This window comes from Mauremys reevesii, linkage group 19 (genome assembly GCF_016161935.1).
Source record: "Mauremys reevesii isolate NIE-2019 linkage group 19, ASM1616193v1, whole genome shotgun sequence".
NCBI classification, from domain to species: domain Eukaryota; kingdom Metazoa; phylum Chordata; order Testudines; family Geoemydidae; genus Mauremys; species Mauremys reevesii.
The window spans coordinates 24,187,427-24,211,430 of NC_052641.1; the positions used below are offsets into that span (position 1 = coordinate 24,187,427).

The following is a 24,004-nucleotide window of genomic DNA, read 5'->3' on the forward strand; positions in this document are numbered from 1 at the left end:
TGGGGAGGCGGGGCTGAGCAGGCGTGGGGGAGGGGCAGGGACTGGGGACGGGGGCTGAGCAGGCGTGGGGGAGGGGCAGGGACGGTGGGGAGGGCTCGACCCACCCTCCAGCTCCATGCTGGGCCAGTCAGGGAGGGGGCCCCAGGTGGGTCCTCAATTTTGCATTCCTGGAGGTTTCATCACATGACAGGCTTTAATTGAAGATTAATTTTTAATTGCTGGAGGCTCCAGGACAATCCTGGAGGGTTGGCAAGCCTACCAGAAGCAGGTGCTGTTTGCCCTGGTCTGGGAGCACCAGAGCCCCCCCTGCCTATAAACACATGCAACTGGGGCAAGCAGCTACCTAGCCCTGGGTCAGGCCGGAGCTAGGCCTCCCTACCGCTCCTGCAGTTGCAACTGGTAGAGAAGTGCCCAGAGTGAGGTCAGGCTTGGCTGGGTGCAGTCCATTGCACAGCCACAGTGAACTCCAGACCTTACCTGTCTTGTCATCAGTCAAAGGGGAAGTAGGCGAAAAGCTGCTGTAAGGAGGTGAGTGTTGTCACTTTGTTCTAAATCGGCAGTTCTCAGCCAGGGGCCCAAGGCCCCCTGGGGGACCATGAGCAGGTTTCAGGGGGGCCACCAAGAAGGGCTGGCATTGGACTCACTGGCGCCCTAGGACAGAAAGCTGAAGCCACACTGCCCTAAGCCCCACCACCAGGGCTGAAGCCATAGGCGCCGACTTCCCCTGTCCCGTAGGTGCTCGACCCTGCCCCCACTCCACCCCTTCCATGAGGACCTGCCCCCAAAGTCCCCATCCCAACTCTTTCCCCCCCCCCCCCCCGCCACTATTCCAACTCCTTCCCCAAATCCCTGCCCCAGCCCTGGCTCTTCCCCCGGTGCCACGATCCCTCTTCCCCCCCCCCCCCCGGAGTGTGCTAACACTGCCAAATGGCTGTTGCGGGTGGCTGGGCAGGAAGCGTTGGCAGGTAGACAGAGGAGTGTGGATGCAGCATGCTCAGCGGAGGAGGGGAGCTTGGCTGCCAGTGGGTGCTCTGCATCCACCAATTTTTCCCCGTGGGTGCTCCAGGGCTGGAGCACCCACAGAGTCGGTGTCTATGCTGAAGCCAAAGCTAAGCAGCTTGGCTTCATGTGGCCCTCTGTGGCATGGAGCCCCATGCAATTGCCCTGTTTGCTACCGGTAATGTAGGCTCTGGCTTTTATATGCAGACAAACAGTTGTGGCACAGGTGGGCTGTGGTGTTTTTAGATCATGGTGGTGGTAGGTGGGAGGCTCAGAAAGAAAAAGGTTGAAAACCCCTGTTCTAAACCATAATAAATCTAGGACTAAGGTAGCCCAGCCCCTTACATACCAGGTCCACATACCCAATATTTTACTTGCATGACAAATTATTTCTACTCCCCCCCCCCCTTAAAGTTTACGATACTGGGTTCAACCATCTAATGAACCAGCATTTAACATTAAGATGTCGAAGGAGGATGTCTGATTTCCTACAGCTAGAATTATGCATTAAGAAATTACATGCTGTTCCCCATTGCTTAGATTCTCCACACACCCTAAGCTATGTTTCAGTTCCAGTAAAGCTCCTCCACACCCCTCCTTTCAAGCATTTGAGTTTGCTTATGCATCCTGAGGGAATTCTGTGCCAACAAATAAAATATTCTGCACACATTTTAAAAATCTGCACATTTTATTTGTCAATAAATGTGAAGACTCCAGCATGGCAAGGGGGAGTACAGGCCACTGACTACAGAGGTGTGAGATCACCTTGTGTCCCCTGCCAATCTGGATATGGACTCAGTACTAAAGTTGCACCCAACACAGACACAGCACAAGGACCAGGCCTGTCCTAGAAACACCCTGAGGCCCTGCCCCTCCATGCTAAGATGTAGGCAGGCAGGTTCAGCCTAGCAGGATCCAAGTGTGGAGGGGCTTAGTGTGGGGAGATCCAGGTGTGGGGTGATAGGGTTCTGTGTGGGGCAATCTGGGTGCAAGCAACTTGGTGGGAGGAGGTGTGACATGTATCACAGAAACCCCCTTGGGAGTGGCCAACTGATGTGCCTGCTGCAAACCCAGACCCAGAGTCTGAACCATGTCCCCTAACAGCTGTAGGCCTAACTGAAAGCAACTTACAGAAGTGTTCCTGTCTTTAACACTCTGATGTCCAACTCCCAGTGGGATCCAAACCCCACATAAATCCATTTTACTCTGTATAAAGCTTATACAGGACAAACTCATAAACTGCCCACCCTCTATAACACTGAGAGAGAGAGATGCACAGCTGTCCCCCCCCCTCCCCAACCCCCCAGGATTAATACATACTCAAAGTTAATTAACAAGTAAAAAGTGATTTTATTAAATAGAGAAAGAAGAATTTAAGTGGTTCCAAATAGTAGCAGACAGAACAAAGTGAATTACCAACTGAAATAAAATAAAACATGCTAATCTAAGACTAATTCAGTAATACCATTACTGAGTACAGATAAAATGTCACCCTGAGAGATGTTTCAATAAGTCTCTTTCACAGACTGGACACCTTCCTAGTCTGAGCACAGTCCTTTCCCCTGGTACAGCCCTTGTTCCAGCTCAGGTGGTAGCTAAGGGATTCCTCATGATGGCTGCTCCCTTAAAGCTAAGCAATGGCTGCTCCCTTTCTTCTGTTCTGTTCCACCCATTTATATATCTTTTGCATAAGGCGGGAATCCTTTGTCCCTCTCTGGGTTCCCACCCCCTCCTCAATGAAAAGCACCATGTTAAAGATGGATTCCAGTTCAGGTGACATGATCACATGTCACTGTAAGACTTCATTACCCACTTGCCAGCTCACTTGTATACAGGAAGACTTACAAGTAAAACAGAGCCATCTACAGTCAATTGTCCTGGTTAATGGTAATCATCAAGATTCCAAACCACCATTAATTACAATAGGCCCTCAGAATTATATTTCATATTTCTAGTTTCATATACAAGTGATACATTATACAAATAGGATGATCACACTCAGTAGATTATAAACTTTGTAATGATACCTTACAAGAGACCTTTTGCATGAAGCATATTCCAGTTGCATCATACTTAAACTCATTAGCATATTTTCATAAAATCATATAGAGTGCAACATCACAGGAGGATCTGGATGAATGGGTGCAGACTTAATTGGACTCTGCAGGGGAGTCCAGGTGAATGTGGTTGGGGCTCAGCTGGGGGGTCTGGTTGTGGAGTGCTCAGCAGGACGGGTCCAGGGGCTGGTTTGGTGGGGTTTGGTGGGGTGGGGAGCTGGGTGTGGTGGGCTAGTCAGGGTGGTCCAGATACAGGTGGGGTGAAGTTTGTTGGGGAGGGGGGTGGTCTCAGTGCAGGGGTGGGGTCCAGATGCAGGGAGCCAGGGCTTATTGTGGGGGTCTGGGTGCAGTGGGACTCCAGATGCAGAGAGTGAGGCTTGTTAAGGTCTGGGTTCAGGTTCTGGGTACAGCGGGTGAGGCTTGGTAGGGTGATCTGGCTATGATGTGGGTCCAAATGAATGGGGGTTGGGAGAATGGGGGAGCAGCTTCCTGTACACTGCCCCCTTCCTCGCCACAGCTGATGAGCAATAGGGGCAGGAAGGGGGCGGGGGAATGATGCAGAGCTTCCTGCAGCCAGAGAGGTTTCTGGGGGTGGGTCTGACCCAGTCCTGGCTGCTCCTTGCAGGTGAAGAGGAAGTCCTGTCCTCCCCAGCCCAGCCAGGACTAGCAGCCTAGCCTAGCTCAGGCTAGGAGCCACTGGCTGAGGCAGCCCCAGCTCCACTCCCACTGATTTCTCTTTCCACTAGCTGCTCCGGGCACACAAAACAATGCACTTGCACTGCTGGGGAGCCACACACAACCACTCTTGCAGCTTCCCCATCAGAAAGTCATTTTTCTGCAGAGAAGCAAAGAAAGCTGCAGGGGATACAAATTCTGTGCACATACAGTTGCACAGAATTCTCCCAGGAGTATCAGTTCTTGAGAGGAGAATAAGGTGTCTTTTGGAGCTACAAGAGAACAGTTAAGTTCATGTCAGGCTAAGGGATAACATTTATCAATGCAATCAAGATGAATTGTTTTTCCAACATTTTTTTCATGCAAATTTGTTTGTAATAGAAAAGGCATAGTTGGACACTGCAGGAAAATAAGAGCAGCTACCAGTCAGTACAATTTTAATGAAGATTTGAAAACTGAATTTAAAGCAACTACTGCGCTAAAAAAGAACCTGCTGTAAATGAAGTATCTACTAGATTAATGGATTGGTTAGTATGATACTACACCTAAGTGCTAGGACAGTGTGGTGGCACCTTGAATAATCACACCACCACTTCCTTCCACCAAGCTGAGTTTGCAGAAATACTGTTAGAAGTTGGGTACTACAAAATTTTGAGGGGTTGATCTAGGAGCAAAGTTCCATGGTTGAATGGCTGCTCCATACCAGTGGAGTGGATCATTAAAAGGGAAAGATTGTCTAGTGATACCCAAGTGAACATATTTGTATTTCCAGCTCTATCAGATTTAGCACAACTTCAGTTGCCACTTAGTTTCTTTATACGTCAGTTACAACCCCTTCCTCCATCTAAAAATAGGGATATTTTCCTACCTTAGAAAGGAACTATGATACTTGATTAATTAGTCATAGAAAAAGCATTTAAGTTCCTTGATAGAAAAATGCAACCAAATATTTTGGTAGGGTTAATCCTATTATGTGACAATAAGCGTTTGATACAGAGAATGCCTTACTATCCCCAAATTAGTTTATAACAGATCAGACCACTTGATTTATTCTCTGCCACAGCCATTAAACTAATGTATAGAACTACATATTTCAGGATTGCTTTTCCTCCATAATATATTCAATTATAATTGACAGGGATGAGATAGCCTCTTTGCTTATAGTACTACAATTCACAAAGGTAGGAAGTCAGTAGTTTTAATAGATGCTAAACAGCTTGCCTGAGTTACTTAAAATAAATAAGCACAGTGTCACATGTAACATTTTCTATTACTATATTGGATTTTCATCAACAGGTGTCCTTCAACCAGACAAAAACAAGGTTAGTATCATGAGGGGGTTGGGGGCGGGGGGGAGAAGAGGGTGGAACATCCACCACCGAAGGAGCTTTAAAACATCAAAATATGCTATATAGCATGAGGGGAGTTAGAGTTTTTGATATTATGTAGGTAATCTGTACAACTCAAAAGCATTAAAGTCTAATTAAATACACAATGTAAGATAAAATGGAAGAATTGTTGCAAGAGGAGTTTTGAAGTAAACAAAGTGAATTATTTTAATCGCATAAGAATTAAATGAGTTTCCAGTGTTCTACAGTTACATTAGTAATTAGATTCACATTCTTGTAAAACAAAAATCCTCCTCTCCCCCCTGCCAAATTATTCCAGGGTCCAAGACATGGCTATTTCAGCTGTTGACCGAATAGAGCTCAAATGTCTGCAGAGAAGTGAGTATGCTTCTCCTATTTCAGTTTACCATTTAAAACAAAATAAAAAAAAATCAAGGTCCAGATCTAAGTAAAAACTGCACTTGTGGGTTGCTGTACCAGCCGTGAAGACAATAGGAGGCCAATGAGTCTATCTGCTCAGTGTTCTTTGCCAGATCTAGTCAAATTAGTATCTTGCTCTTCATTTTACATGAAGTCAAAAACCAGAAAATTTAATAGAAAGTTTAACTTTTATTACATTTCCAGAAGCCAGAAAGTTTTATCCTATGAAAATAATTAGATGTTCAAAACAACATTAAAAAAACTAGAGTGCTTTATTGTTGACTAGCTTCACCAGAATATTTCTGGAATGTTAAAGTAGTTGAAATGAAAGGGAAATCAGATTGATAAATACCAGCTAAATTGTTAACTAGAATCATTAAAGATGCTACTAGTCTTCAATATAGAAACTAAGCAGAATAAGAATGCAACAGAACCCTTTGCTGCTGCCTGGACATGTTATGCAGAAAAAACAGCCACAGTTGTGTTGTGTGGTTTTTTTTAAATCACCTATCCAAAAAATTGAGCAGATTGTTTCAAGACAAGTCTTGGATTCAGAAATGTTTCTACTTGCACTCCAGAACTATACATCTACTACATTAAAATAAAATCTCAAGTTTTCTTTGGTAGGTAGCAGGTTATCCATTGCCAACTGTGTATCACTTTTCACTTGTTGAATCTGTGCTGACAATTACAGATATTTAACACTGCAATCTTACTACAGAGGCTTTTACCAAAATTTCAATATGTAATTAGGTATTTTAAGCACAAACAGTGAAGTTTGGTTCTCTGATAAGTAACTGTAAAAGTGGATTTGTGGACTTCCCTGTTTCTCATTGACTTCTACATCAAATCCACTTGGTTTACAAGTATCCCTCCTATCCCTCCACCTTTCAGCCATCTACAAGTCAAGATTGGTGTTGAATCCAGAAATAGTGTAAGATATTACAGTCAGAACATGGTTTAACAATTTTGTTGATTTGCAAAGCAAGAACTGGACCAAGCTCAAGTCTCCTGCAGTTGTACTGACTCTGCAACTAACAGGAATGACAAGCAGTAACTTATTTTAGTGAGTAAATGACTCATCTATACAAGGAGCAGATGTACTGAATCATGTCATTTCTACACAGTCACTTTTCAGAAGAGAACCTCTCTCAAGGATTGCTTCCAAAAACCACTATTGTTAAAACAAAGGTCAGTTCTATACTTGATAGCCAAAAGGTTAAGTAGTTCTTATTGAGTAGGGGAAAAAAGACATGCTCACATCAACAAAGTAGGATTTTTATTTGCAATATTTAACCTAGGTGGGTTTTATTTAAGATATGACTTTATTAAAAATACAAGGTATCTGAAAAATCAGAACAATTATTATAATGTACAAATTCAATAGCTGTAGCAGTTTTTTGTATTTTTTATTGGAATCCTAAAAAAAGGTGGGGGGGGAGGAGAAGAGACAGCCCTTTAGACCGCTTTTGTATTCACTTAAAACAAGATCTAACAAGGACGATTCAATTTTACATCTCAGACATGTGTACACAACACAAACGCATTTACAGTCCCATCGTGCACACTAGGTAATAACTTTGCTGCTGAAATTTCTTAAAACTTACCAAACAAAAAGTTGAATGATATAATGGGACCAAAATAGTTCCAATGTATTATGATTTTTTTTGTAAAGGGAAAATGTTTAACCTAAAAACAGACATATGCAAGAACTACATGCAGCAGGATAAATAAATGTCAGACATTTCACAAGCATTCTCAAATGAGGGAGGGCATGTGGGGGGGGGAGGGAGGGAGGAAATTGAGACACTGCTACAGACACCATAATACATTTAGATAATTTAAAAATAAAAAAAGGCAAGAGGCAGCATTTCAGCAGCAAAGTGCTCAATAAAAAGTATAGAGGGATGGTACAAGGAAATGGGGAAACAGCAGGATGGGAAAAGATCTCAAAGGAAATACGGTGTAGTTGTTCTAGGAGGAATTACACGTTCTGAGTCTGGAACTGCACGAAATAACTTTGGTTCTCTTGTATTTACATCTTTAAAGACCATGATTGATGCAATATTTCCACAACGGTAACAGTAATTTGGAGCAGACCATACTGTTACCAACTTCTCATCAAACATGAATTTATAGCCTTCATGCACTAGCTGATGTGCTCTGCAGATGAGTTTTAAGTTGTTGATATGAACAAACTGCAATTTAAAAAAATATATATAAATATACAGTAAATAGTTACATATGCTTACTACATAACAGATCTTTACTACTTAGAACATTGCTGTGTCTCAAGATTTCAGTATTTTATTCAATGAGAAGAGGTCTGCTGGGTAAACCTGCAGACAGAAGCCTTCTACAGGAATCACCACTGAGTTTAACTGCAGATGATACCATTCATTTCAGACCCCTGGCTTTTGCCTCTAACGCCTGTGACCTACCAAATTGAGATAGTTGTTCTCTTTCACAGCAGAAAATGCGAGTCCATCAGAAGCTTAGAAACTCGTCAACCAGTCAAGAATGTGTAACACAACCAGTGGTGCCATAAATGGACAGGGAGATAACTTGTTTTGAAAAAAAAAAGTGCCATCAACCCAAATAAGTAAAATGGCTACACAAGCACCACCTCTATTTGTAGTGTCATAATCTAAAAAGCCTTAAAATATACAACAGCTCCAAAGGCCAGGTTATACTACAAGTCAGACACTACTAGTTCTGGTATTTCAATAACCTGAAAGGTTGACAAGTTTTAGTGAATGGGTTTTCCCAGAGTTACTGAAGCTTTTGTTCAATGGAAGACTAAAGCAGGAGCTTTGGTGAGAAAGAGAAATGAAGAACGTTTCCATCCAAGTATTCTCCCAAAGCCAATCACCTCCTGTACTAGGATAACCACCCGCTAGAGATTGATCACCATCTAACCACAAGAACAAAATAGGGAGTTCACAAACAAAACAGTGGCAGATGCGCAGGTTGTTTTAGAAGTTGAAATGGCTTGTTACTAATATTATCTTGAGACCTTTTATTATGGATTCGTATTAAAAGCAACAATCCCAGCTTACTTTACTGGTCTCCCTTGTAAAACGATTGCACTGTGCATAGTCATCAGACCACACAGTGTTATTTCTGTTGTGCCATTAGAACATCAAACTTAAAGCTAAGCAATGTTTTAGTTCATCTGGTCCCTCAATAATTTTACATTATCTATGATGATGACTTTACCTCATTTGTGACCTTTGCACCAAACAGCCAGCCTGCTCCTCGGGGACTAATTGCCCAGGTATCAACATCCTCTGGATCAGACCAGACAAGGTCACAAAATGCTCCTTTGTGAGGAATTTCTTGATTGCGTTCAATGGTTCGAATTTGATCCAGTGTCTTGATGTCAGGAGATAGGCCACCATGTACACAGAGAATCTGCTCATCTATTAACTGAGAGACAGAATAGAATCATAGAAATGTAGGGCTGGAAGGAACCTCGAGAGGTCATCTAGTCCATCCACCCAGGACTAAGCATACCTAGACCATCCCTGATAGGTGTTGACTAACATTCTTAAAATCCTCCAGTGACACGCATTCCACAGCTTCCATTGGAAGCCTATTCCAGTGCTTAAATATCCTCAAAATTAGGACCGTTTTCCCTAATATCTAACCTAAATCTTCCTTGTTGCAAATTAAGCCCAATTCTTCTTGTCCTGCCTTCAATGGACATGGAGAACAGTTGATCACCATCCTCCTTATAACAGCCCTTAACAGAATTGAAGACTTATGTCCCCTTTCAATCTTCTTTTCTCAAGAAGAAACATTCCCAGTTGTTGGGTTTTTTTTAAGCCCTTCCTGATGGGTCAGGTTTTCTAAGCCTTTTAGTGTTTTTGCTGCTCTCCTCTGGACTCTCCAGTTTCTCCACATCTTTCTTAAAATGTGGTGCCCAGAACTAGTCAGAACTCCAGGTGAGGCCTCACCAGTGCCAAGCAGAACAGGACAAAACTTCCTGTATCTTACATATGACACTCCTGTTAATATTCTGGGGTGCATTAGCCTTTTTCACAACTGTGTCACATTGATAGAGGTCTATAAAATCATGACTGGTGTGGAAAAAGTAAATAAGGAAGTGTTATTTATTCCTTCTCATAACACAAGAACTAGGGGGTCACCAAATGAAATTGATAGCAGGTTTAAAATAAACAAAGGGATTCCCCCCGCCAAACACATAGTCAACCTGTGGAACTCTTTGCCAGAGAAGGCTGGGAATGCCAAGACTATAACTAGGTAAGTTCATGGAGGATAGGTCCATCAATGGTTATTAGCCAGGATGGACAAGGATGGCATCCCTAGCCTGTTTGTCAGAAGCTGGGAATGGGTGACAGGGATCACTTGATTATCTGTTCTGTTCATTCCCGCGGGGACATCTGGTATTGGCCACTGTCAGAATACAGGATACTGGGCCAGATGGACCTTTGATCTGACCCACTATGGTTGTTCTTATGCTGACTCATTCAATTAGTGATCCACTATAACCCCCAGATCCTTTTCAACAGTATGACTGCCTAGCCAATTATTCCCCATTTTGTATGTCTGTGTTTGATTTTTTTTCCTTTCGGGGTACTTGCACTTGTCTTTAGTGGATTTCATCTTGTTGAATTCAGAACAATTTATCAAGATCATTTTGAATTATAATCCTATCCTCCAGTTGCTTGTACCCTATCCCAGCTTGGTGTCATCTGCAAGTTGTAGAAGCACACCACTTCCCTCTATTATTCAAGTCACTAATGAAAATATTGACTAGTACTGGACCCAGGACAGACTCCCTGCAGGACCACTCTAGATCCTTCTACCCCCGCCCCCCTTTGATAGCAAACCACTGATAACTACTCTGAGTACAGTCTTTCAACCAGTTGTGTACCCACCTTATAGTAATTTCATCTAGACCATATTTCCCTAGTCTGCTTATGAGAATGTCATGCAGGAGTGTATAAAAAGACTAAAAGTCACAATACATCATGTCTACTTCTCCCCCACCCACTAGTCCAGGATTCATGTGTAAAGCCTGGAATATTTTTATTTTTCATTTGTTTGTCTCTAGGCACTATGTGACAAAGGCCACTTAAATATGTGCCTAGTGAAAAATGCAAAATAATCTGCTTTATATGTTTTTAAAGTGAGTTTAAAAAAAACCTTACAGCTGCTACTGTGAGCATATCGAAGACTTTGGTACAGTATCTCCAGGCATTTGCATTTCCGTATTTGGTTTGGCACTCATCTGTTAAATAGAGAAATCATTTTATTGTTTGACATTTTCCCCCTGATTCTGTTAAGGAAAAAACCCTCATATTTACAGTAGAAGTTGAAATCTCAATAACTAGATTAACAAAGAAATATGCTGGGCCATCAGATAGGAACACTGACTGTAATACAATGAGAGGGGATTTTTCTTATGGCCATCTGTCCACTCTATTGGCAGTAGTTTTCTCATTTCTTGCATACTCAAGCATTATTTTGGCACAGGTTTCCTCCCATCTTAATGTGACGAAAGGTGCTGCCTCCATAAAAAGCTTCTTCACGCCCCCTCCCCCCCAACTCAAATCTCAATTTAGTTCACTACTAACAAGTCCTTGGTTCAATTCTTGTGGTATGAAAATAAGTCAGATACTACTGGGATGATTAAATAAGACAGATGCTTCTGAAGATGCTCTTACCAAAGGAGAGGAAGAGAGCTACAGTTGCTTTGTTTGGTTTAGAAATCAACCTGGTCCAAGTTATGCTATAGGAACTAATACCCCACATTAGGCCACTAAGGAAACTGGACAGACATTAGGGTTTGTTTTTCTAAAATAAAGAAGTTATTTCCACATTTGAGTTGAAGAAGATTGTACTGTGAGATGCAAAGAAAAGCCCTCACAATTAGGCTCTGCTAGCTACTGCCCTAAAGCAGTCACAGTGGCACAGCATGGCCCTATCTACACGGGCAGAACCAAACCATGCAATACATTTTCGGGTCAAAGAGGACGGAGCCTCAATGTAGGCGTAAGTAACTAGATTCTAATAGATCTGGATAAGCCAGACCTAGCAAGCAAGGATTCCTTAAGCATAACGGATTAAGATATCAAGATTTATACCCATTTTTCCTCATTTCCAGAGGGATCCAAAAGCAAGTCCATTTTTTATTACATATTTTTTGAGGCAACTATTAGATCCTTGAAAGATTTCCTCAGGTCTTGTCATAACTTAATTGTAGTTCCAAAGCTTTCAGGCAAACCCACTCCCTCAGTTTATATTATTTGTGTTATTGCCCAATACTAATCTTGTGTTCATTCACTAATATTGCCTCATCTACTGCACCAGTAGTGACTTACCAGATTAGTTGGTATAATTAGAATTAAAACCTATTATGCCCTAAGTCATAAAGAGAGAGTTCTCTATATTTTGTTTTTCTACAGCACTTTTCAGACAATCCCAAAGTACTTCAAATATTAAACCTCAACGTCCATATTAAGCTCTTTATCCCAATTTCACAGATAAGAAGTCTGAGGCAAAGAGATGAAGATCTATGGTTATACTGCAAGTCAGTGACAGACCTGGAAATAGAACTCTACCCAGTAGATTAGAGCATAGTCCTTTTCAATACTATAATTACTGCTCCCCGTACTATGCTACATTACTTCACTATTTGACAGTGTATTCATTCAGATTGGCTTATTTCTCTGATGAATCCTATTTCACGATCCACTTGGCCTCTAGAAAAGCTATACACATTGTATTCAAAATCAAATTTACCAAAGAAAGGACAGAGAATCAGTTCATTGCATTTTTATGTTAGTTAACCACAATTCAGAAACAGTTTATAAAGGCTTACCATAAAATCCATATACTTGTGTTATCTGCCTGCTCTCATGATTCCCTCGCAAGAGTGTGATACGATCAGGCCATTTAGCTTTTAGTGCAAGAAGGTAGGTGAAAGTCTCAAGACTATAGTAACCTCTGTCTACAAAGTCACCCTGCAAATTAAAAATATTTTTGCATAATAAATGGGAAAAATGGTTTCAGAAGTGCACAAAGTAACATCTATTTCTAATTTCTCAATTTGCAAAGGCCCAACACCACAAGGCACCATAGCACCATTGCTATTTGAATTCTGAAAACATATTTAAAAAACAAAAACATTTAAATGGATATTTGAAATTTCACATTTAAAACTGAAACATTACTTCTGTGATTCTTATGTTCCCATTCATCCAAGAAACATTTCAGGAGGTCCTTTATTAGCCACTCAAATATTCTACTTCCCTTCTACTGCCAGTGTAAGCTGGAGCTTTTAGATAGCAGGCTATAAAATGTATTTCCTTTCATGTGAACCAGCATTCCCTATTTCAAATTTTAGGTAGACAAAATAAAAGCCACACATATTAACCAAGTGGAACTGAGTAAATTTGGGAGCGGAAAAGATGTTTACAAGCAAGAGAGTTAAAATGTAAACTAAAACCAAAGAAGTCTGAAATTTGTTTTAAATCAACAGTGCAATTGTAGAAGTGCTCTCCTTACACTTTTTTTTTTTTGAATGACCAACATCTAATATGTACATACCATAAATATGTAGTTTGTGTCAGGAACCTGACCTCCAGTTCTGAACAGTTCACATAAGTCATAAAACTGCAAAAAAAGAGTTTGTCCATAATAAGGGTTCTGTTATCATTGTTAGTTAATAGTGTGTTAGCACAATTAATTGGAATTTATCTAGGTTTAAAGAGAAGTAATCCTTATTTTCAAGAACAAGATAAAAGTAGGTCTGAAAAAGTTCAGCTGAACAATTATGGCCTCAGACAGATTTCCCATTCATCCACTTGGTGTTAAACTGCTGACATACTGATTAGGTCTTACTTCATCAGAGGAGCTTTACAGTGTGCAAGCCCTTTGTATAAATAACACCCATCAACTTCAAATGGAGTTTTCTCCTTCTAGGATGAGGCCCCTATCTACATTGAACAGCTCAACAATGGCAGTCTGAGTAAGTGAGGGTAATTCAGCAATGCTTCTTAATCTGTGAGGCTGACTGCTCAAAAGCACACTCTGGGAAAGTTAAAATCAGTATGTTTTTCTTCCACTGCACAAAAGCAAAGCACACGGAATATTGCAAAATTACTGAACATTCAGTAGATGGTTCTGCTTCCCCGAACTATGCTTCCCCAACCATATATTTATATTCACCATCAACCTTTATAGAAATGTTTGTAAGTGACAGACTCTGCTTGCTCTCTAGGGGTATAACATGCAAGTATTCATGCCATTTTACCTGTCCATGTATATCGCCACAAACTGTAACTGGTGTAGATACTGGCTGCACATTTGACTCTTCCAGCAGTAGATCACACACATAATCACATAAGCGCTACAGAGAAAAAGTTTACACTGATCAGCCTATGGTTTTTGTGCATTGTAATATCAAGGATTAACAGATTTATAAACTAATGAACTAAGTTATTTGCTTTAGGATTTATTCAGTTACCAAATTCTCTAGACATCAATGAGAAACCATGCTGACATGACTCGGGATGATAAACGTGTGAGAAAATTTGATTGCACTTGAATTAATGTTTTAAAGTGCCACTACAGACTCACACAGTTTAACTATAGTCTCAATGAGGCTCAGAGCAACAGTTCACGGAGTAAGTGTAATTTACGTTATTTAAATGCTACATTAAATTGCAGTTTTGCTCTAAAAAATTAAACATTAGATTACCACTGTGGTTATTTCATGTTTATTGTATCAATGATTTCTGAAGTAGATATGCTCAGTTTAGAGGAAAAGAGTTAATTTCCAACTGCAAACCCTAAAAACTTATCCTGGGATGAAAGACTCAAACTGGATTCTGTCCTTCTCACTCATCATCAATAACTAAGGTCTCAGTTACACCTGTGCAACCCCATATTCTTCACTGTGGGTACATAGATATAGCTCACTAGAACTTAGAAAACAATTCCATTGATGATGTACAAAAAAGAATAGAATCCTACTCACACACTCAGGCACAGTGACTCCACTGAGTCATAGAGGCAGAGAGTACCACATTTATTGTTGCATGACTCTCCATAGACCATGGTTAATGGACCACTTCTCTTTTAATGGTCTCACAATGTTTGTTAACTACTTATGTTAAACAAGTAGTTTCCAATTCCTATTTAGCTGAGACACTCTGGGCTTGTACACACTACCACTTCTGTTGGTATAACTTATGACACCCGGGGTATGAATTAGACTGTAAGTGGCAGTGTGGTTTTCTTATGCCAGCTCTCCCACTGACACAGTGTCTTCACCAGGTGTACTACAATGGCACAGCTATGCCACTGTGGTGGTTCTAGCATAGACTACCCTCTGAGTATCTTTCCCACACTGGAAAAAAGAGCTCAGTAACACAAAAGCTGGTCTCGGTCACCAAAGTTGGCCCAACAAAAGGCATTGCCTTACACTAGCTTGTCTCTGTAAGGTGCAATAGCGTGAGGTCTGCAGCATTAGAAGAGACCAGTCACTTTTCAGAGTGGAACCACACTGAACCAAGGGTATTTCTTCCACCTTGTCCCTAGTCAAAGCAATCTGCAGAATAGCCTGCGCTGCAGGCCTGGCACCATGCACAAGGTTGCAGACAAAGCCCCAGCCCTGAAGAGCTGACACTATAAACATGCCGGGCTACCTTAGCAACAAGCCTGTTTATTAGAAGGGCGCTTCGGGCAGGGCGCCTGACCGGACAGGCGCTCGCTGAGGCGGGGATCACTCGCACCTGCCTGTCTCCGCTTCTGCCCGTGCCAGGCCGCTGCCGGCGCCAGGGGAGTGAGCCCACACCCAGAAGAGGGGGGCCAGGCCGCCAGCCCGGCTCGCTCCCGCTACGTTCCGCCGGCCCCGGCCCCTCACCTTGAGGTCGTTCTCAGGCAGGTACTTGCAGAGCCGCGCAATCTCAACGTACTTATCCAGGTCCAGAGGCGCCATCTTAGCAGAGCAGCTGGGGGGGCCGGCAACTTCCGGGGCGGTAAAGCCCCTCTGCCGCGGCCACACGCCGGAAACGAGGGGAACTTCCGGGGCGAGCGCCGGGCAGCCCCCTCCGATGGGGGAGGAAGCCGGAACTGTCAGTCCGTTCTACCCAGGGACCGGAAACGGAGGCGCCCCCCACAGACCTCCACCAGGGGCTGCATCCGCCTCACCTCCCAGCGCGCTCCGCGTCAGCCCTTGGCGCGCTGCGCAAAGCATGCTGGGAGCCATGGCCGCGCGGGCCGCGGTGCATGCTGGGCAGTGTAGTCGCCGTGGGGCCCTCCGCAGTCGAGGTGCGCGGTGAGGAGGGAGGCTTGACTCCGCCCCGCCCCGCGGAGCGAGGCTCGGGCCGGCGGGGGCGGGCGGAGGGGAGCGAGGGCCCGGGGCCGGGCGCTGTAGCCGGGGCAGCTCGCGGGTTCCTCGCCCCCCGGGGGCAGCGGCGGTGAGCGGGGGCGGCCTCCGCCGCGGGCTGGTCCCTGCGGGGGCCGCGCGGGCCCGGACTAGAGCCGGGCTCCCGCGTGGGGCCGCGCGATCAGCGACCTTGTGGAGACGATGGGACAGGACGGGTCCTGCCTCCGGGGAGGGGCTTGGGGGTATTTCCTGCAGGCACTGGAGGGGTTGGGGGCTCGGGGTTCCCGCAGGCACTGGAGGGGCTCGGGGGTTTCCGCAGGCACTGGAGGGTTGGGGGCTCGGGGTTTCCCGCAGGCACTGGAGGGGTTGGGGGCTCGGGGTTTCTGCAGGCACTGGAGGGGTTTGGGGGCTCGGGGGCTTCCCTGCAGGCACTGGAGGGGTTTGGGGGACTCGGGGGCTCTGCAGGCACTGGAGGGGTTTGGGGGCCTGGGGGTTTCCAGGCACTGGAGGGGGGTTCCCCGCAGGCACTGGAGGGGCTGGGGGGTATTTCACTCCAGGCACTTGAGGGGTTGGGGGGGGCTCAGGGGGAATTTCCCTGCAGGCAATGGAGGGGTTTGGGGGCTGGGGTATTTCCGCAGGCACTGGAGGGGTTTGGGGGCTGGGGTATTTCCTGCAGGCACTGGAGGGGTTTGGGGGCTGGGGGTATTTCCTGCAGGCACTGGAGGGGTTTGGGGGGGCTCGGGGGGTTCCCCGCAGGCACTGGAGGGGTTTGGGGGCTGGGGGGGTATTTCCCTGCAGGCACTGGAGGGGTTTGGGGGCTGGGGGGTTCCCTGCTGGCACTGGAGGGGTTTGAGGGGTTCCCCGCAGGCACTGGAGGGGTTCAGGGGAGGATTTCCCCACAGGCACTGGAGGGGGGCTGGGGGGTGATTTGCCCGCAGGCACTGAAGAGGTTTGGGGCCTGTAGGGAGAGGGAATCTAGGGGGATTTCCATGACTCTGGCTTTGCCTTCATTTGCTCAAGATTCATGAGGCCGAAGTTGCTGCCAGTTCTGGAGCCTGGAGCTGTCCCCCAGAGGGCCACATGGTCAGTGCACCTCAGCATTCCCCATTCATCCTCAGTCCCCTCACTGTGGCTATCATTCAGTGGCATCAAATTCCCCCATTAAAGCCCAATAAAGCACCAGCTTCTTTGATGACTATATGGGGTCCATATTAGAACGTGAGGGGTGTTTTTTACATTCTTCCCATCAATATATGGCACAATCTTTTCACTTAATCTGTATTCTAAACTTTCACTTTTCCCCTCGTTCCCCTGTTCCAGGAGTGTTTCACACCCTTCTTCTCTGGCACAGCACTTCCCCATTGAAGGCACTACAAATATCCCTGTCCTTCCCTCCCCAAAGCCTGATTCATGCCTATATTTCCCTATTCTAGGTACACACTTGTCCCCCTTGGAGAAAGCCCTAGTGCACGCGTTGGCCATAACTGCTTATATTTGCCTCCAGCCCTAACGACTGGGAAAGGCAAAGTGGTCATTGTCGGGGGAGCAGATCCCAATGGCAGCTTCTCCGATGCCCACATCATAGATCTGGGTAAGAACAGGAAGTGTTTAGCAGTTTTGTTGCCTGTTACGCGGTCTGTCCTTGGAAACCAAAAAGTCTGTTCAATCTTTGCTGTGCTTGGGGAGGTCATACCAGATCCATGCAAACACCTCAGTGAGACAGGAAAAACTGTGATAAGGCCTAGAAACAGTGACACAGTTACTTACAGCAGGTCTACACTACAAATTTACATCAGCGCAGCTGCACTGTGTCTGGTGAAGATGCTCAGTCTAAGCCAATGGGGAGAACTCTCCCATCAGCTTAGTAACTTCCCCTCTGCGAGAGGTGGAAGCTATGTCAGCAGGAAAAGCTCGCCCACTGACATAGCACTGGCTACACCTGAGGTGAAGGTCGGCATAATAACATTGCTCAGGGGTGTAGATTTTTCATACCCCTGAGCGATGTAGTTCTATTAAAGTAAGGGTGTAGTATAGACCAAGCCTTAGTCTTGAGTGTTACAACCTGTCCAGATGGATGAGGGACCCAATCCTGCAGCCACATGGGTCTGCATATGGCTGTGGGTGTCACTGAAGGATCAGAGCCTGGAAGGAAATAGGGTTTCAAGTTTCTGCATATTCTGGACTTGAATCTCATGTCTGTGTCCTTAGCTATGGACATCCATAGTCATTTTGTTGGGGGGATGAGAGTTGTGAGCTAAGAAAGATTGGGTGATCTGTCGTGCTTCTGTGCTGGAGTGCATTTATGGGGATGCTTTCAAGTATTAGTCTCCACACTCTTGTCAAAATTAGAATATGGGCTAACATCAAGGGGCAGTGTTAATAGACTAAAGTAGCTCATCTCAGTTGAATTATTTTGTCTTATATTGCAAGGACTAACAGCCCTGAGACTTACCCCTGGAGGACGTGGCCGTCGGCCATCTATCTATGTCTCATTGTCCTGAAGTAGCATTTGTATTTAGCTGAAATTTGTTCATGGATTACACTATGCCTCAGTCAGCCTAAGGTACTGCAGCAGTACTGGAAACACCAGTGTTGTTACAAATGGAACTCTGCACTTACTCCCTCCATTGCAGATAGACACCAGTGGGCAATGCCTGGTTGGGTGGGCCTGTTGCCTCGATATGAACATGCCACCTTCATTCCCACGAGCAGCCCCACTAGCCTCTGGGTGTTTGGAGGGGCTGACCAGTCTGGAAATAGAAACTGTGTTCAAGTGCTGAATCTAGGTAAGTGTGTGGTAGAATCTACCCATCCCAGCCTTCTCTCTTTCTTTGTTGGACAGTTGGATATGCACCTGTTATCCATATGAGAAACTGTTTGAATTACTTCGTTAGATTTGTAAAGTAAACTTCAGAAGCTGTATTTACAGGCAAATGATTTCCTTTATCTCCTCCTAGGAGCGTTAAAGACTAGGTAGAATCAAATCTACGACTTTCTAAAATGCTGCGGTGACTTTTGCAGTGTGCCCCTCAGGTTCCTTGCCGCAGGGAATGCACTGTACACTAGTGCTTCACGGCAACGAATCCCATGCTTGGCAGTAACAGGAGCATTTTTGTGCCAAATGAGTGGGTCCTACCAGAGCCGTATCAGTTCACCATGCAATTCAATGTGTGTGGGCCATTTGAACGAGATGTAGTGTGGTCTGCTCTGTATGGATATTAAAGATTCTTAAGAGACTAGGTGTTTGCCCTGGAGTTGTTAACCAAAAATTCCTCTCCCTTCTCTGTTGGCTTATGTGCCTGTTTTTTACCTGTCTGTTGTCCTCCACTACACAGATGACAGCATTTCAGTGGTGTGGCATATATATTGCTTGTAAAGAGCATTTTTTAAAAGTCTCAACTTGTGTAATGACAGATTCCCTGTAAAAATCTCTAGGTGTGGAATAAATACAGGAGCTCTGTAGCATTAGTGGGAAATCCCAGGAACCATGCTGGATTTCAGCATATAAATACATTCCACAAAATCCTATGTGGCTAATGTAGAATGGACATCGCACTTTGCCAGGTGGTGTAAACAAACCTGAATTAGAAACATGCAGCAGACCAACCTTTCACTTGCAACTTGGATCATTTCCCAAGTCATTTTTTTGCCACTTTTGACTTTTTTCCCCCTGTCACTGTGTTTTGTGTGTTTAATAACTCCCTAAGCAAGTCAATCTCAGCTCTGAAGAATTCATATGAATAAGGTACTTCTTGTTATATATTTGTGAATAATTATCATTTCATTTTTTAATTAGAAACAGGAATCTGGGAAAGTCCTAAACTGATTGGGACTCCACCACTCCCTAGGACATTCCACACATCATCAGCGGCTATAGGAGACCGGCTTTATGTACTTGGAGGGGGAGATAAAGGAGCAGAGCCTGTTAAAGATCCACAACTTCATGTGTTTGACACAGGTACCTCTAAATAACTAATGTTTTGTTACACTGAGTTAAATGATTCATTGTCCACTTGGACTGAAAGCTTGTGTGGCACAGAGATGAATAAAGGCCTGGAAGTGCAAATAATACATAAAAAATTAGGTAAAGTGGTATAGTGTATTATATGAGACTGTTTTTTGGCTACAGGTTTAAATTAGATGGATGAGCTGTACACCCCCTATCTGAAACATATCAACACCACACAGTCACTGGGGAACTGGGTAGTATCTTCAGAGGAAAGATCTAAGAGTATCATTGGCATTGTGGGACGTGATTGAGGTGTATTGTCAGAATCCTCCAACTTCTACCACAATTTGCTGCTAGTAGCCATTCTCTTTCAGAAGTGGAAACATATGCTGCTCACTTCACTATGAAAGGACAATGTGTAGAGCAAGAACAATGATTTTTTTCTGCTACACCAACAGTGTGTTATTACTTCTAGATGAGATGTACAAATAGGTGCATTTCTTTGCTGAGTATGTATTTGAATTGCCTTTTGCGATAATCCCAGAAACTAGACGCTTAAGGCTTTTGTTATTGATTTAAAAATCATCTTGTCAGACTTGGTCTAGAGGTCCCTAGACCAGGATTTCTGGTTTAATGTCTTTACAGAGCTCCAACAACGCACCATATAATCATATGTATTCCCATTTCTAGCCACTTTGACTTGGTCGCAGCCAGAAGCACATGGTAATCCTCCCTCACCTCGGCATGGCCATGTGGTGGTTGCAGTTGGGACCAAGCTTTTCATACATGGTGGGTTATCTGGTGATAAATTTTACAATGATCTGTTCTGCATTGATACAAGTAAGTATATAAAGTAGCTATAGCTGCATTAATAAGTAGTGTGATGTGCTCTGCTTTGAGAGAGACCTTCTCTTACAGAACCACTAAAATAGCTATTGGATAGGTGCAGTAAATATGCTCCAGGGTGGCTGGTTGGTGCTGGGGCATGTTGCTTTTGTCGTGTGTCATGCTGATCCTCAGTTCTTAAGCAGGAAGAAATCCTATTGGCTTCAGTGAGAGATTTGTTTACAGGTCTAATGGACTGGGATTGGTGGTGACAATGCAAAAGTGTGTGTGCAGGGCCTCCCCTCTATCAAAGCCAGCTGCTGGTTACAAGATGAGAAATATGGGCATTTCTGTAATATGGCTATGGAGATCGTTACTATTTGATGTATCTAAGAGCTGAATGTATGTTGCTGTTGGGGGTCTTTTCACTGCTGAAAAACTGCTTGACAGTGATAAATTACCACAAAGTATCTGAAAGACTGGCACCCCACGTTTCTTTCATGAATGGCTGCAGTAGCATATTCTGTAACTAGTAATTAAAACAATGCTCTGTCTTTACTGTGTAAGGCACTCTCGTGAGTCAGAATGGCAGTGAAAGCACTATCCATTCTATTGATGTTCTATACAAGTAGAACCTCACAGTTAACACCTCGAGACTGGAACTTGTTCATAACTCTGAACAAAACCTTATGATTGTTCTTTCAAAAGTTTACAGAATTGACTTATACAGCTTTGAAACTTACTATGCAGAAGAAATATGCTGCTTTTAATCATCTTAATTTAAATTAAACAAGCACAGAAAAAGTTTCCTTACCTTGTCAAGTCTTTTTTTTAATTTTTCCTTTTTTTTTTTTTTGTGGTTTACATTTAACACAGTACTATACAGTATTTGCTTTTTTAAAAATCTCTGCTTCTGCCTGATTGCGTACTTCCAGTTCCAAATGAGATGCATGGTTGACCAGTCAGTTCGTAACTCCGAGGTTCTACTATAGTTGCTCCCCTATTACGTATGGGAGGGAGAACATCTTCAACCAAGTGTACTCCTGCTGCTTGATGTCTGTTGGTACCACCAGGAACTCCCATGCCATGGAAAGAAGAAATCTAGCACATCCCCATAGAAGGAAAACCTTTTTGCTTCCCCCAATGCCACCTCCCCAGAAGGACAGTACCTCTGATGCAGGAATGTGCCAAGTACCTGCAAATTGTTGTTCATATCCAAAAAGAACAGCAGTCTTGTTACTAGCCTGAGCTCTTACAAGCAAAGCCCAAGTGTGACTGCTTTAAAACAAAAGCAAACTCAAAGATGAGGCTGATTCAGAGGATTTCAGACCCTGCCCAGCTGTTGGCCTTCTAATGCTAATAAATAGCCGTTTATTTCATTCTATACAATGTAGCCACTGATTTATTTTTCTGCCTGTAGATGATATGAGATGGGAAAAGTTACCAGCTGCTGGTGATGTCCCAGGAGGTCGGGCAGCCCACTCAGCTGCTGCCTTTGGAGACCATCTGTACATTTTTGGTGGAATGGACCCAACTGGGGCACTGGATACAATGTATAAATATCACATAGGTGGGAAGTGTTTTCTTTCATAACATTCTACAAAGGTTTTTACCATTATATTTTTATCATAGGAATTATTATATCTTCCCTGGAAACTCCAAACCCAATTTCCTTCTTGGCTACCCCTTTACACCAGCACATGTCTATTGAAATCAGTGGCATTACTCCAATTCTGCACTGGCATAATGTTATGGTTAATCAGCATCACCTCCCCTCCCCACCTTTTTTTTTTTTTTAAGGGGGTTATAACATTGTAGACTAGTCGATAATTTATGATGATGCCACTATCCTTGTTCTTCTTTCCAATTCTGTGAATTTCAGACTGATTTCGCAGTGAATTTTATGTCTTTTTTTGAACTGCAGAAAAGCAACAATGGACACTATTAGAATTTGATTCTCCTTTGCCCCCTGGAAGGTTGGACCATTCCATGTGCATCATTCCATGGCAAGTATGTGTCAATGTTAAGAACAGAGATTCAGATGATGTAACCAGCAGAAATACAATTGGGAAGGAAGCAACTGAAACAGTCAGTGATGAGGACTCTGATCAGAAAAAACAAATAGGAAAAGGCTGCACAGAAGACAAATTGATGTATTTGTTTTTAATATTTGGTGGGATGGATACTCAAGGGGAGATTCACAGGGACTGTATTGTGAATCTGATTAAGTAATAAAACCAGAGTACTCCAACTGTCCATTTGTATAAATGTAATTCTTTTTTCAGTGTTTATAACTGACAAGATCACTCCAAGAAATTAAATTCTGGAATGAACTGAGTGTTGTGCTAAGCAGAAAACCTTATTTATTAAAATTCTCTTGTTACAGATGACTCTTTAGTTATTACTTTGCCTTCCTGGGCTGCTGTGTATATTTACATGTATGTAATGTCCTTCACCTTAAAGGGTCACAAACTCCACAAATGTGTACAGCTACCTTTTATGGTCTCCTTCAGAGGATATGCAACTACGAGGTAGATTTAATGCACATTTTGCTATTGGCAAGAGTGGAGCTGAAGCCCAGGTGGCTGGCTCTGGAATCTGCCTTGTGATCAAGATGAGATAATGGAATGTGCTTTGAAGGAAACAAACATTTCATCTGTTTGAGGTAACCTTTCCATAGCAGCCTTCTGGTTAGCAAGTCCTCTCCAGTCCTGAGAAATTAGAGATGGTTTCTATGGAGAAAGTCTGGCATAAATATGCCAGCATAGTTAAAACTGTGCTATATTGGTTTATAATCCCTAGCTTGCCTCTTATTCCAATTTTTATCAGTTTGGAAGTAGTATATAGTAGAACCTCAGTTATGAACATCTCAGGAATGGAGGTTGTTTAACTCTGCACAAAAGTTATTTTCAAAAGTTTACAACTGAACATTTACTTAATACAGCTTTGAAACTTTACTATATGCAAAAGAAAAATGCTGTTTTATTTGAAGAGTACTGTATATGTGTTTTTATCGCTGCTGCTGTGAGAGTACTTCTGGTTCCAAATGAGGTGTATGGTTGACAGATCAGTTTGTAACTGAGGTTCTACTGTATAAATTAAACTTGAAAAACAACTTAAGGGTGTCCACAGTGGTGTAACTAGCATTAAAATTGGCTGTGTAGATAAGCCCTGAGCTAGACCCTGTGGTCCCACCTGACAGGAGCTATCTACAATCCTCTTATGATACTGAAGTGTAAAGTTCCTGGATTTAACTTGATAGTAGTGATGGACACAGTACTGATGTGGGCAGTCACCTATATCTACTGCTCAATTACATTTATGCTGCTGAGGTTTAAAACTAGTGGGTGGAAGTGTAATTATTCCA

General features: G+C 43.4%; 2 protein-coding genes and 1 long non-coding RNA gene across 4 annotated transcripts; 2 read left to right on the forward strand and 1 right to left on the reverse strand.

Moving 5' to 3' along the window:
• The first annotated feature begins 94 nt into the window (after positions 1–94).
• LOC120386766 lies at positions 95–8,543 on the forward strand. The gene is made up of 4 exons (XR_005589910.1): positions 95–528; positions 5,028–5,053; positions 6,628–6,691; positions 7,971–8,543. It is a non-coding gene; the product is annotated as an uncharacterized LOC120386766 (long non-coding RNA).
• Positions 5,993–15,634, reverse strand: PPP6C (protein phosphatase 6 catalytic subunit). Its single transcript, XM_039506509.1, has 7 exons — positions 15,399–15,634; positions 13,785–13,880; positions 13,079–13,144; positions 12,351–12,492; positions 10,678–10,757; positions 8,720–8,929; positions 5,993–7,698 (listed from the first exon to the last, which is right to left on the reverse strand). Exons 1-7 carry the CDS (start codon positions 15,471–15,473, stop codon positions 7,450–7,452), a joined length of 918 nt encoding a protein of 305 aa, XP_039362443.1. The 5' UTR covers positions 15,474–15,634; the 3' UTR covers positions 5,993–7,449.
• RABEPK (Rab9 effector protein with kelch motifs) lies at positions 15,586–23,024 on the forward strand. Of its 2 annotated transcripts, none has more exons than XM_039506507.1 (8): positions 15,586–15,812; positions 16,884–16,946; positions 17,297–17,454; positions 18,497–18,649; positions 19,660–19,821; positions 20,503–20,652; positions 22,058–22,207; positions 22,562–23,024. In XM_039506507.1, exons 1-8 carry the CDS (start codon positions 15,589–15,591, stop codon positions 22,867–22,869), a joined length of 1,368 nt encoding a protein of 455 aa, XP_039362441.1. In that variant the 5' UTR covers positions 15,586–15,588; the 3' UTR covers positions 22,870–23,024. The 2 variants fall into 2 exon arrangements, with proteins under 2 accessions (XP_039362441.1, XP_039362442.1); XM_039506508.1 differs by lacking the exon at positions 15,586–15,812 and adding an exon at positions 15,819–15,954.
• Positions 23,025–24,004: the final 980 nt, after the last annotated feature.

Coding starts and splice junctions, on each gene's coding strand:
- PPP6C (XM_039506509.1), bottom strand. CDS start 15,473: ATGGCGCCTCTGGACCTGGATAAGTACGTTGAGATTGCGCGGCTCTGC. Junction 10,758..12,350: donor ACAAGTATATGGATTTTATG/GTAAGCCTTTAT, acceptor TCTATTTAACAG/ATGAGTGCCAAACCAAATAC. Junction 8,930..10,677: donor ATATGCTCACAGTAGCAGCT/GTAAGGTTTTTT, acceptor TCTGTCTCTCAG/TTAATAGATGAGCAGATTCT.
- RABEPK (XM_039506507.1), top strand. CDS start 15,589: ATGGGGGAGGAAGCCGGAACTGTCAGTCCGTTCTACCCAGGGACCGGA. Junction 15,813..16,883: donor CTCCGCAGTCGAGGTGCGCG/GTGAGGAGGGAG, acceptor CATTTGCTCAAG/ATTCATGAGGCCGAAGTTGC. Junction 16,947..17,296: donor GTCCCCCAGAGGGCCACATG/GTCAGTGCACCT, acceptor TCCCTATTCTAG/GTACACACTTGTCCCCCTTG.